Source organism: Pseudorca crassidens, chromosome 12 (genome assembly GCF_039906515.1).
Source record: "Pseudorca crassidens isolate mPseCra1 chromosome 12, mPseCra1.hap1, whole genome shotgun sequence".
NCBI lineage: Eukaryota > Metazoa > Chordata > Mammalia > Artiodactyla > Delphinidae > Pseudorca > Pseudorca crassidens.
The window spans coordinates 67,228,371-67,241,646 of NC_090307.1; the positions used below are offsets into that span (position 1 = coordinate 67,228,371).

General features: G+C 58.3%; 1 protein-coding gene across 2 annotated transcripts in view; it reads right to left on the reverse strand.

The window, feature by feature from the left end:
* The window catches only part of BCR (BCR activator of RhoGEF and GTPase), a 100,073-nt gene that overhangs the window by 4,900 nt on the left and 81,897 nt on the right, over window positions 1–13,276 (reverse strand). For both annotated transcript variants that reach the window (XM_067700108.1, XM_067700109.1), the window contains exons 17-19: window positions 2,698–2,757; window positions 1,620–1,729; window positions 185–324 (exon numbers count right to left, since the gene is read on the reverse strand). In XM_067700108.1, coding sequence (XP_067556209.1) covers window positions 185–324; window positions 1,620–1,729; window positions 2,698–2,757 — 310 coding nt within the window. The remainder of the gene's footprint in view (window positions 1–184; window positions 325–1,619; window positions 1,730–2,697; window positions 2,758–13,276) is intronic.

Consider the following 13,276-nt stretch of genomic DNA (forward strand, 5'->3'; position numbering starts at 1 on the left):
AGCCCCTGGTCCAGCTCCACAAGAGCCATGCCCGTGTGGTCAGGACGGGTTAAGAACTGGCTTGTGCAGAACCTCCTCCCACAGTGCCATTTCCTTCTCGTTGTAACATAAACGGGCATGCCGGGATCTCGGCTTGGGCACTGTGCCCACACCACCATCCCGCACTGCCCAGCCTGACACTCACTGACGTCAAAAGCCGCCTTCAGTGCCTGGATGTCGGTGGCCACTCCGGACACGCGGTAGATGCCCACTTCCTCCATGCCCCGGCGTTCGATCTCCTCCACGCACTGGCGCACGATGTAGGGCACCTTGGAACGCTCCCTCCTGCAGGGGAGGGGATGCCCTCAGTGCCTGGCAGCCCTGGCTCGGGCTGCAGTGGGGCTGATCCCCGCACCTCTCTGCACACCTGCAGCACCCAGGTTTGGGCACACCCAGAGCCTTCTGTGTGTTGTCTCTCTGTTCTGAGATCTCACAATTATCACTGCTTATATCTTATCGGGGCCTTTCCAACAGCCCCAGATGGCTGGACACCCTACAAGTCACACACGACCTCTGAGGGACAGTCAGGAGGCTTTTCTAACTGAGGTCAGCCACTGGAAGTCAGTTAAAAGATCCCAGCCCTGGGTTAACAGGTGACTGCAAGGGTCCTGGAAAGCGGTCTGGTCTCCGAGTCGGGTCAGGGGACCCGGTCTCAGCCCTGCCCCCTACCTGCTGTGCGAGAGGAAAATCCTGACCCCTTCAGGCCTGGGGCAGAGGTGAGCCCTAAGCCCGGCAGGCAGCCGGGCCAGAGGACCAGCTCCATGGGGCTGCCTCACGCCAGTGCTCAGACTCCTGTGATTCTAACACTTTTCTCTTCCACGTCGTAACAACGGACAATTCCAGTAGCTCCAGGCAGGACACCAGGGTAAGAGCACTTCAAACACAGGAGACTTGCCGTCTGGAGGGTCAGCTTCAGTCTAGGTTAGTGACTGCATATGCGGGAGCCCGGCAAAGCTCTGTCCCTAGACAGTCTCACAAGCAGTGCTTCTCTGGGGCACCTGCTGACAGTGCTCTCTGCTCCCGCCCTGAGCCACCCGGAGGTGCTGGGGGGGACGACTGGGGTGCAGCCGGGAGCAGGGAGCAGTGTTTGGACACAAAAGGTGTCCAGGGAGCGTCTGACGCAGGTCCCTGCCTGACGACCAGCGAGGTCAGGGCCCGGCCAGATTCCAAATCGGGGAAGCGAATGGATTCTGGCAGGAGGCGGCCTGTGTCCCTGAGAACTGCCCTCAAACCTACACACAAGCTTCTCCTGGCAACGGACCCGTGACAAAGGGGCAGCGTTTCCATCATTGAACAGGAGGCCTGATCGTGACAAATTCCGAGGGAGGGAAGAAAACCCTGCCGAGCGCAGCTCCGCGGGCAGCACAGGAAGCGGGTGGGACGCCTCTGAGCTTACGGGGACACCTTTCATGGTAAACATGGAGCACAGTGCTCCGAGGGCCTGGGAGGCATCCCCGTGCAGTGACTGTGCACAGAGTAGGAGACCCACACCTGCTCTTTCCTCCAGAAACACCTGGGGAGGGGGTGCCCTTTGTCCTTAGGGACCAGAGACGCATGAGCCCCAACCCCTCACCACTCACTTGGTGACCACGGCGATCTTGACTCCGAAGACGCCCGTCTGTTTTCGGGAAGGCATCCTTTTCAAGCTGAACTCTCTGCTGGTGAACTTGACTGACAGCTTCACTTCAATCTGCAGGTGGAGGGGGCATGACCCTCTCACCCTCCTGGTCCTCACAGCCTGTGTTTCCAGGGGCCCCGGGATCTCAGCAATTCTATCCACCCCCCACCCCGGGTGAGCAGGGTAAGGTCCAGGTGTGGGGTGGCCCCTAGTCCAACTCAGCAAGAGCCAGGAATGGTCAGGGTGATCTAAGGACCAGCTTCTGCAGAACCTCCCCCAACGACCCCATTGCTTCTCTTTCTTATATAATTCTAACAACAATAACAAAACACTAGAGAATAATATAACAAAAAGATGAATTATCTATCAAATGGTAACATTTTGTCCTACATGCCCAGACTTTTTGTGGTGTGTGGTAGTAGTTTTTCTTTTTAAGGTCTAAATCCTTCTGGGGCAGAGTGGCATGGACATATATACACTACCAAACGTAAAATAGATAGCTAGTGGGAAGCAGCCGCACAGCACAGGGAGATCAGCTCGGTGCTTTGTGACCACCTAGAGGGGTGGGATAGGGAGGGTGGGAGGGAGGGAGACGCAAGAGGGAAGAGATATGGGGACATATGTGTATGTATAACTGATTCACTTTGTTATAAAGCAGAAACTAACACACCATTGTAAAGCAATTATACTCCAATAAAGATGTTAAAAAAAAAATCCTTCTGGGGAACTGAAGGCTAATCAGGGGTCTTAGTTTCTACGGGCAGACCCCAGGGTCAAGGCCCTGTCTGTCCGCATGATGCCACTGGATTGCCATTTGAGGAGGGATGCTCAGTGCCTGGCGGGTGACTGCACTCCAGCCACCAGGCGGACTCCTGCCTGCACACAGCGATTCTGCCCCACAGTGCCTCTGCCTCCTCCAGCCACATTCCCCCTGAGACACCGGCTCAGGCTCAGCCTCCTTCTGACTGTTTTGGAAGAGACTGGGACCACCCCAGCCTTCGGCAAGAAGCGGGTGCCAACACAGCCCCATGGGTACATACCCCATTCATGGCGATGATGGTCCGCTGCCAGTCTCTGTCCTGCAGGGCCTGGGGGTCCAGCTGAAAGCAAGGGGCCATGATTATCAGATGCCCTGGGGTCTGTGCAGAGGCCTGGCCGGGCAGCGGCCCAAGCCTGCTACTTCTCCATGTCTAAGTCGAATCGGAGCCAGACCTTGGCCAGCACCGCTATCCAGAGACCAAGAGGGGTCCTGAGAGAGGAGAGGACCTGCTAGAAGCCCCCGGCACCTCAGAGCCCTCCTGCCCCCAGACCTTTGCTGCCTGTAGCCCAGGCTTGCCCCCGGGATGAGTCAGCAACAGCTCGGGGACTGTACCCTGCTCCTCCGGTGCCTTCCCAATGGGAGCTACCATCAGTGCTGGCAGCCCTGCCGTCCTGCTCCCTGCCCCCACCTCCGGCATCAGAGGTGCTTCACGTGGCTCGGAGGAGGCTGAACAGTTGATTTAGACACTTTGGGAAGCCCGATTTCAAAAGCATCTTCCTGGGGGTGTGTCATCCAAGAGCTGGGGACACTGCCCCGAGCTCTGGCTGTGGGAGCCTGTGCAGGCGGGGTCTCCAGTCCAGGCTGGGCCCATGGCTCAGAGTCAGGCCCAGAAGGACCCGGAGCCCAGCTCCAAATCATGCCACTGGCGAGGGGGCTGGACAAAGGCTCCCTGCAGCCCCTCTCGCTTCTATCCCATAGAGCGCTGTCTGAGCGCCGGTCCTCGGCACCCTGCTGTTTAGTGTCACCTGACTGTGCTGCTGTAAGATGCCCTGACCTTCCTGGTCAGGCTGCGTGTCCCCTGTCCACAAGGGCTCCATTTCCCCTGTTCTGGGGAGCGCATGTTCTATACCAGCGGGTTGGGCTGGACAAATAAGCACCTGGGAGCTCTTGTTAAAGAAATACCTCCCCAGTCTCCGCAGAACTGACAGCAGCACAACCAAAACCTGCCCAGGTGATTCTGGTATGAAGCGAGGTCAGGGAGCCACCACATAACCTGGCACTCCTTGCACAGTGCCCCGGGATTTCATCGCTTGCTTTGGGTGATGGTTCATTTCTGCTACTAGAAAGTTGCTTAAGAGCAGGACCACACTTCATGAGTGCTGCACACGCGTGCACCCCACCCCAACACATGGCGGTACTGCGCACAGCGTGCTCAGGACAGCCATCGCCTGTTTATCCACTACAAGGGACCCGAGAGGAGACAGCCACCTGGGCCGTGTGCAGGAGACGCAGCTGGAAAGCGAGGCCCCGAAGCCCTACCTCTCAGGTGTGTGCACCCAGGCCCTCCCCCTGCCCCCGCTCGGCACAGAGGTCATCACAGGTACTCCTGGGGGTGAGCCTTCCTCACCTCCCCTCTAGATCCTACTGGGTACCATTCGCAAGGATCTGAAATGCATGGACAGACTGACACAGACAAACAGAGGGAGGCAGAGCATCTCCCTCCTGGGCCGTGTGGTGACAGGTTCTCCTCCTCTTCCAGGAGGGTCTCGGGGGCCACACTCCTGGACTGTGGGGACCCCACCCTGAGGGGCAGTTCTGTGAGCAGAGAGCAGTCACAGAACACTCCCACATGGTGCTTCCCGACACCCAGCTGGGGTCACACCTCCTCTGGGGGAGGGTGCGTGCAGGGGGGTGACACCAGGGCCCTCACAGCTCTGGGGCCAGTGGAGCTCCCAGCTCTCAACCAGACCAGGTGTGGCGGGAGGGAAGGACGCGCACTGCTGGTCCCTCACCCCCAGCTCCCATGTCCTGGCCGCCCAGGAAGGAAGGGGGCAGGCATGGTTCTTCCTACTCCCAAAGAAAGGGACGGTTTCCCTCCACATCTGGCAGTTGTAAATAGGGAGACACGGCAGCAGAAAGATACCTTTCCTTTCCCTCCAAAGAACGGTAATCACTAAGCCCCTCTCCCCTCTCCTCTTCCCAGGACAGAGACTGGCACACACAGCCCAGCCCCAGCCAACCAGGAGAGGGACAGGGAGGGGAACAGAGCCCGACACCGGGCGGCAGGGACCCTGCCTGGCACCACCCACCCCGGAATCCCCGGCCCACCCGCAGGCCCACCTTGCTCTTGCACACGAGGCTTCGGATGTGTGTCCACAGGGCGGTGCCGCAAGCACATAGGTGCTTTTCGACAGAGGCCACCCGTCTCCGGCCTGCCCGGCTGGGGTGGAGGTACCGCAGGAAGCCCTGCAGGGCGGCTGCACATGGTGTCTCTCGCATCCTCAGCTCTGCTGCTCGAGGGGCTGGCAGCAGGGCGGGGGTGTGATGGACAGAAGCGCAATGGACAGGAGCGTGGCAGGGCAGGAGCGCGATGGGCAGCAGTGTGGCGAGCTCCCGGCCTCCTCTGCCTTTTGACCAGGCTTCTCGGGAAGCCCCGCCCCTGCAGTCTAGCCAAGGTAAAAGTTTCCCATCACCCCTGAGTTCTACTTTTTGTTTGTATGGGAAAAACACCCCCACCAGCAGCCTATTGGTTTTGGGAATTCCGATGCGTCACTATTTTCTCCAAAGCCCAGAAAAGCCAAGCTTCCTTCTCAAGTGGCTGGTTTCCTGTCGGTGACTTTGGAGGCGCTGAGTAACCCGTGTCTGCCCGGCTAGTCTGCCTCAGGGCAGATGTGCTCAGGGGACACACCCCCCACCTCCCCGCAGCCAGTGACCCCATCACGGCAGGCACTGCCGGGGCTGGACTCAGGTGGGAGAACATCCCACAGCCCCCAGAGCACAGCCGATTGGCCCAGTGACAAGGGGGTTTGGTGCCACCATCCACCCCCAGCACCGACGTCCAGCCCTACCTCCACCGGGCCCCAGAGGCTGGGGCGCGCACTAGCCCCCAGAGTGCAGACCTGGGCCACGGCGCTTCCCCGGGCAGCTCCAGTGGGAAGACGGTCCCGAGGCTGGCTCGGCTCCAACAAACACAGCGTGCTGAGCAAAGTGGAAGCAGCATGAGAATAACACAACGGTGAGGCCGTGCCTCGGTTCCGTCCAGCCCCAAACAACACTCAAGGCTGGCGCGCTCTGTCCTGGGCTATTGAAAGCACAGGAAAGTAAACAAGTGGGGACCATGGAGGGGAGAGGGCCGGAAAACGGCAGTCGAGGGAAAACCCAGGGCCGCTGTCGGGATCTCAGCACAGAATGCGCCAACTGCTCAGAGACAGGGCCTGGGTGGGCACAGGGCCTGCTCACGCCTGTCTTCCCAGGAGGAAGGTCCAGGTCCCCGTTTCTCTCTCCTAGGGCTGGGCAAGGGGGGCCTCCGAGAAACAAATGTGGGCGGTAAGCCTGGTGGACGGTTGTCCCAAGGTCTGCCTGGAAGATGGTCCTTTGTGACCAGCCAGGGAGGCGGTGAGGATGGGGCAGGCGCTGAGGACCAGGCACTGCCCTGCCTGCTCTGTAGCAGACACGGTCAAACGGGTCGCCGACGGACAACCCCGGGGCATCTTCTCACCCACCCCAGCTTGGGCGGTGGCAGGACCGAACTGTCCAAAATGGAAAGGCTGCTCCCTCCTCACTAGCCTCATTGGAGACTGTAGTTTCCTCCGGGAAACTGTCAACATCCAGGATGGTCCAGCGGGGCCTCCCCAGCCCTCCCGACTGAGCCCCACGTGTCTGCACTGTAACCCACTCCCTGGAGTGGTCCCTAAGAGGGGACCAGAGACTCCCCCCAGGAGGGGAATCTGCTCTCCCGCTTCTCCTCTCACTCGTCTATTCTTGGGAGCGCTATTCTCTCCATCTTTAACTCCTTCCTGCCCTTCCCTAACCCCAACCAGGCCACAGCATCACCCAAAAAGACAAAGGACAGCGCCAATCAAAAAGACAGATGGTAACAAGGGTCAGGGAGGATGTGGAGAAACAGGAGCCCTCGGACACCACCACGGGGACGTAAGCTGCTGTGGCCTTTCTGGAAAAGCAGGGCAGCTCCTCACAAAGTTAACCTTGGCTGCCTGACCTGGCAATTCTCCTCATGGGTCTCCACACAGGAAGGAGGAAAACATCTGTTAACACACAGACCGTGCACACATTCGTGGAGCATTAACCGTCACAAGCCCAAGCTGGAGACAACCCAAGTATCCAGCAACTGGCGACCAGATGGATAAACAAAACGTGGTGAGCGGATACACGGATGAGATGTGGTCCAGCCAAAAAAGGAATAAAGTAAACGCTCTATGACGCGGGTGACCCTCAAAAACATTTTGCTAAGTGGAGGAAGCCAGTCAGGAAGACCACGTCATGGAGTATGGTTCTGTTTATAGGAAACACGCAGAATGAGCAAATCTATAGACAAAAAGCGGGTCAGCCCGGGCCTGGGGGTGGGAACAGGGCAAGGGTTTTGGGTGGATGGAAACATTCTCAAACAGGATTGTTGGTTGTACAATGCTGTAAGTTACTGAAGATCATTGACTTACCTACTTTAAAGGGATGCATTGCATGGTATGTCAGTTAACGAAGAAAAGATACTGGGCCCCAAACTGGACCACAAGAGAGCCAAGGAGGGACTGGGTCCCAGCATCACTCTCCCCACGGTGGCAGAGATATGCTTCTTCAGGACAAATCCCAGGGAACCCGTACAAGGATGTGCTCTTGTGGCTTTACATGTTCACAACTTTTACAGTTGAACATCTAAAATCCTCCTCAAATGTTTGTAAAAAACAATCACCACCCATTTTACAACACAGTCTCACCCCATTCATCCCTGACCCCCTACCGCACCTCCATCCCCATGCGCACAAGTGGCCCTGGCACGGTGAACGGCCATGTGGACGGAACGCGGAAGGTCCTGAGATGATCCTGATGGCAGGTGCGACTCGGGGACTTTGTGACAGGATCAGCTGCCCCCTCCCCATCTCCCTCCTGCCCGACGGGTCTCCAGGGCTCTTATCCACACTTTGGCTGGTGTGTATCTCTCCTGCTAGAATGCAAGCGCCCTGAGGACAGGGCCTTCTGTTTCATTCACTGTGGTATCTCTGTGCCCACACATACATGCATATGATACGTAATGTAAACGTGTACATACACAGTGTTGTGCAACCATCCCCAATGTCCATCTCCAGAACCTGCTCATCTTCCCAAACAGAAACGGCCTCATTAAGCAATAACTCTGCCCACCCCCACCCCCACCCCCACAATGGCCTCTATTCTACTTTCTGCCTCCATGAATTTGACCACCCTGGGCACCTCACTCAAGTGGAATCAGCCAGTATTTGTCCTTTTGTGACTGGCTTATTTCCCTGAGCAGAAGGTCCTCAAGGTTCATCCACGTTGTAGTGTGTCAGAACATCCTTCCCTTTTTATGGCTGCATACCATTCCACAGTATGGTCGCGCCACACTTTGTTTATCTACTCACCAGCAGCTGGTAGATGCTTGGGTTCTTTCCAGTTTGAGGTTGTCATGGGCTGCGCTGCTGAGAACATGTGTGTACAAGTCTTGGTGGTGCCTCCACATCTGGTGATGTTGCCAGGCACTCCCCTGGGCTCCCGGGGCACAATGGCCCAGAACTGGTGGTCGAATGGGGAGACTGACTGAGAGTGGGTATACCTCACAGCTTGGTGATGGCTGGAGTGTGGGTGCCAGGACGCCCCAAAAGGGGCACAGTTGGACCCCCTGGCCCATACCCAGTCCGGGTACAAGCTTCCCGGCTGAAGGAGAAGTCTGGGAAACCGTGTCCCACCCTGAGCCGGCCCAGAGCTGTAGTCTCAAATAAAGTGAGGGTCAAACCAGACACCCGAGGCCCCAGTCTCACCCGTGAGGCTCACATGAGACATAAAACATTAAAAAAAAAAATCACTTCTGATGCTCCCATCAGAACCTGAGCTGTGAGCTGAGCAAGACACACACAAGAGCAAGGCAAATGGGAGCAGACGAAATTCCAGGATGTGATAGCAAGTTACCCTCTGCGCAGAAGAGACAGGACATTGCACAGGGAAGTGAGGGAAGGAAAACTGAAGGAAGAAATTCACGATAGCGTGAGGCTCCACTTTCCCTGGGCTTTGCTGACCCTGGTGATGCCCCCCGCTCCCTACCCAGGACATGCTGGGGCACATAGAGCGACTCCTCAGACCACGGCGCCCCGTACATCCCCATGAATCTGGCTGCTCTTGGAGCTTAGGATGTGCTCATCTCCACCCAGGGAACCAGCCCCTGAAGCCCCAGACGCAATGACCCTCAGTGAAGGCGTCTGTCCTGACTCCTCTCTCCTCTGACATAACTGCACCATTGAGGCCACTGGCTGCCCCAGGCAGGGCCTGCTCCGCCTCGAGGCCCATCTGCAGCATCCTCCTTTCTGAGCTCTGGACCGTGAAGCTTGGGGGCAGCTGTCTTCTTGTCCTCGGGCTCCCCGGGGCCTGGCGCATGGAGGCCATCGCTCACTAGGGTGGCACAGCGGGCTCCTGGGGTCTGAGGACGGACAGCTCACTGAGCCTCAGATCTGGCTTGAAGAGGGAGCTCACTGGACCCTCTACACCTGCCCGCAACGACCCTGGGGCCACGTCCCCACTGGACAGCCTGTCCCTCTTCCTTCCTGGTCCCTGGCTGGTGCTCTGAGCTAACCAGCTCACCCACCCTGGGTTCTGGAGGGAGAGTCCCCCACCCTCCTCTCGCGGGGGCTCCATCTCTCGGGGAGGGAAGCGGGACCTGGAACTCACCCAGGACAGTCACCTGAAGAGCAGGGGCCGAAACCTGAGAGTCCAGCCAGTGGTTCCTGAACCCACCACTCACCGACACCAACAGGGGGGTAAAAACACATGGATCCGGAACCCTAACCTGGGGGACTGGGACCTAGCTCCCCAGATGATACTGACACCTCTGGCCCAGGCAGGTGTGTCCGATTTCCATCCCTGGCCCCTTGGGGCCCGCTGACCCCTGGCTGGCTTCCACTTCTACACGGCGCCCCTCGGACACTCTGGGGTGCTGCACCTTCCCCCCCTCATGGGAAGGGCTCTCCACTCAGCTTCCGAGTTAAGGTGTGTACCTGGGGCAGGGAGCACCTGGGGGATGTAGGCATGCGTCGCTCCCCCAACCCCGCAGCAGGACACGCAGGGCCACACACCCCTCGCACATGGCCCGGCTCGGAAGGCACCTGGATTTACTGGGAAAAGCCCCAACGCAGGAAGACTGGGCCCCGGGAGTCATGGACGCCCTCCCCGAGGTGGACCCTCCACAGAAAAAAGGCATCCGTGGGGGAGGGGGAGGGAGAAAGAGGCCTGGCTGGGGTCCCAGGGTGTCGCTGGCATGACCACCCTCCCCTGACTTCCTTCTTTCTTCCTCCTGAGGATCCCGACTCATAAACAAGGTCCCCCCCTGGCCGCCTACAGCCTGAGTCACCAACGTCCCTCCTGCCCCTCTGGGATCCCCCCCGGGGTGATGATGGCTCAAGAGTGGGGTTTCCCACCGTGTCTCCCAGGGAAGCAGAGATGAGGGGGTGGAGCCAAAGCCAGCCTTGTCCACTAGCAACAGTGACGACAAATAATAATAGTAATAGCAGCAGCTGACACTGAAGGCCCCCACGCACAGCTCCACGCCGCCCACCCATTTACAGGTGAGGAAACGAGTTTGGGCGGACACAGCTATGACTCACCCCAGGTCCCAGGAGGTGCAGTGGGGGTGGGGGACTTGACAGTCTCTCCTTGACTCAAATCTACAGGCTTCTCAGGGCTGCCTTCCAACTGCAAGCATCCCTCATTTTTCTGTGCTCTGCAGATACTGTGTTTTTACAAACTGAAGGTTTGTGGCAACCCTGCATTGTTAGATGCTGCTTGGCATATTTCAGCAATAAAGTATTTTTTAATTAAGGTACTTACGTTGTTTTTTCAGACATAATGCTATTGCATACTTAGACTTCAGTACAGTGTAAACATAACCTTTATACACACTGGGAGACCAGAAAATTCCCATGACTCGCTTTACTGCAGTATGTCTGAGGTATGCCTGTAGGTCTTATCCCTGGGGCATGTCCTCAAGAGGCCAATTTTAGCAAGAATCCTGCGAAGTCAGTTTAGCAAGAATCCCCCATCCTCGCTCGATATCTAAGCAACCTCGACATCTGACCAAGCTACTCATTCCCCACCGTCCCCTGGTAATGTCTGATCACCTGGGCCTGTCTTTAGCAAGAATCCCATTAGGTCGGCTTAGCCAGAAACCCCCTTGGCCCTGGTGTTATCTTACTACCACCATTACTGATGTTCTCAGTCATTTTCCATCTGCTCCCTGTCCCCCGGGCGGTAAATTCCCACCTTTCCTTGTTTTCAGAGCTGAGCCCCATCTCTCTCCTATTTCGACAGCCCCCTGGAATGAAGTCCGCATTGCTGGTTTAACAAGGCCATGAACGTATTTTTTAACAGAGTCCACCCCTCCCCACCTCCCATCTCACGTCTGGGTCCTACTGGAAGGAGGACTGTCTGAGGAGCTCAAAGCACCATGGATGGGGAAGCGCAGGCTGGGATCAGACATTGGGAGCAGCAGGGACTCGGGGAGACGCCCCTCACCAGCCCCCTAACCTCACCGCTCACGTCTTCCCCAGATGGGGCAGGCACTCACCTGGTACCCCCTGACTGTCGGAGAACACAAGCGTGAGCATAAGGAAATGTTCTGTTTACATCAAGATGTATCAAGGCAGAGGGTTTCCAAAGACGGCTTGACTCAGTAAAGGAGGAAAATGAATATCAGTTCTTTCCTCTTTTCCTTCCTGAGACCCTCGGTTACCCAGCGGCAGAGCTTAGAGGCCACACTTCAAAGTCCACCACCCCTGGGACCCCAGCCGTGGAGGTTGCAGGTGACTGGCGTCAAAGGTTGGAGGAACCGGAGCCACGAAAAGGAGCCGGGCACCAGCCTGTCAGCTCATCGTAGGCTCTGCAAGGTGCGTGTGGGTGAGGGACGCCGGGGCTGGGGGCAGGTGCAGACACGGAGGGGAGCGGGAGGGAGCCAAGTGAGCCAGCCATCCTCGAGCAGCAGAGGTGACGACTAAGGACCAGAGCGATGACCGGCATGAGGCAGGTGCCTAAACACGGCGGCACTCAAAGGCATCCAGCTCAGGACACTCACGGAACAGCACCATTTGGGGACTGCCTCGCATCCATCGAGAACAAAACGGCCCAGCAGTGAGGCTGGAATCCATGGGATTCCATGTAAAGCCAGGAGGGTGGACAAGATCCATGTGGAGACACAAGGCTGGGTCTCAAGATCACTGCGGGGAGTCAACGCACATGAGCCGCAAGGCAGTAAATATCGGGCAGCACCCACAGGAGCCACCCACGCAGCACCCTGTCTGCCAAGCTCACGCAGGGTGGCCCTGGCGGAGGGAGGGACCTGGCTGGCCACGGGTCCCTGGTTGGGACGCCAGACGTGGGACGACGGATGAATCCTGGCCTGCCTTTCTGCTTTTCCACCCAGAAGCTCAGCTCTAAACCAAGACCCTAAAACTGGCCCAACTGAACCCTGGGCTGACAGGGAGCAAGGAGGGACCAACCCCTTCTCACCCAGGATCGAAGCCACAGGCAGGTCTCAGGTCCAGGACAGACGCCAAGCGACCCTGGACCAGGAGTCGGCCTTCGTGGACCATCCCCGCCCAAGAGGGGCCACGAGTCCTGCCGCCCTGCTCCCCAACACACACCCCAACCTCAGTGGGCTCACTAGAGTGTCGTCCCGGACTGGTGTCCCCTCACACCCTGGGCCGTCTCCACCTTAGGAGAGCCCAGCCCCAGCTGTCATTGGCTTCCTCTCCCTGTGTCTTTGTCTTGCCGCTGTGGCGCCAGCTGGTGGGTGGGTGAGGGGAGCAGAACAGGGTGATCAGGGGGGCGTTTTTGCTTTCAGACCTGCTCTCAACGTACAGGGGTCCCTGGAGAGGCTGAGCCATCAAATTCCCTAACAAGCTTCCAAGGTGGGGAAGCCAGCCAGCTGGAGTGGTGACTCCCAGACTTGCCAACAGAGACAACGAACTACCCAGGGATGAGTCACCCTTTCTCCTGTCATTCCTGCCGTGAGGATCTTCACTTCCTGCCCCGGGGAAGGGAGGCGGGGCTTCCTGTCCTCTGACTGGCACCTGGAATGTCCAACCACTCCCCCGCCAGGAGGCCTCATCCAGGGGTCCCGGGGCACCAGGGGGAGTGGGGAACAGTCAGGGCCCACCTCCAGGGCAGGGCAGGGAGGAACCCGCTTAGCTGGGTCCAGTAAGATGCCCCATAAAGAAAGAGGGTACCGGGCTTTCTCCACGGGGGGCAGGAGCGTGCAGTGAGGCTGCAAGAAGCGCCAGGCAGGTGATGCAGCTCCTGTCGCCAAGCGGTGTGAGAGCTGGGGGTGGGGGGTGCTTCCAGGGCCCGGGGAAACTGGGACTGCGGGCCCGAATGGCTTGGACCTGGGACCCCTCTCCGGTCCTGTACAGACACTCTTGGCCCACCAGGGGCTCCTATGACAACTCCAGGGGGGGCACCTGTGCCCCAGGAGGGATGCAGCTGCACCCCCTGGAATCTGAGTCTAGAAGCCGGAGAGGGGATGTCAGGCAGGTAGACTCAGACTCATGCTTTTCCAAGAAGAGGAAGCTCCTAATTGCCACCTGCAACCCAGGGCACCAACTCAGCGGCCTGCCTGGGGGTCTTCC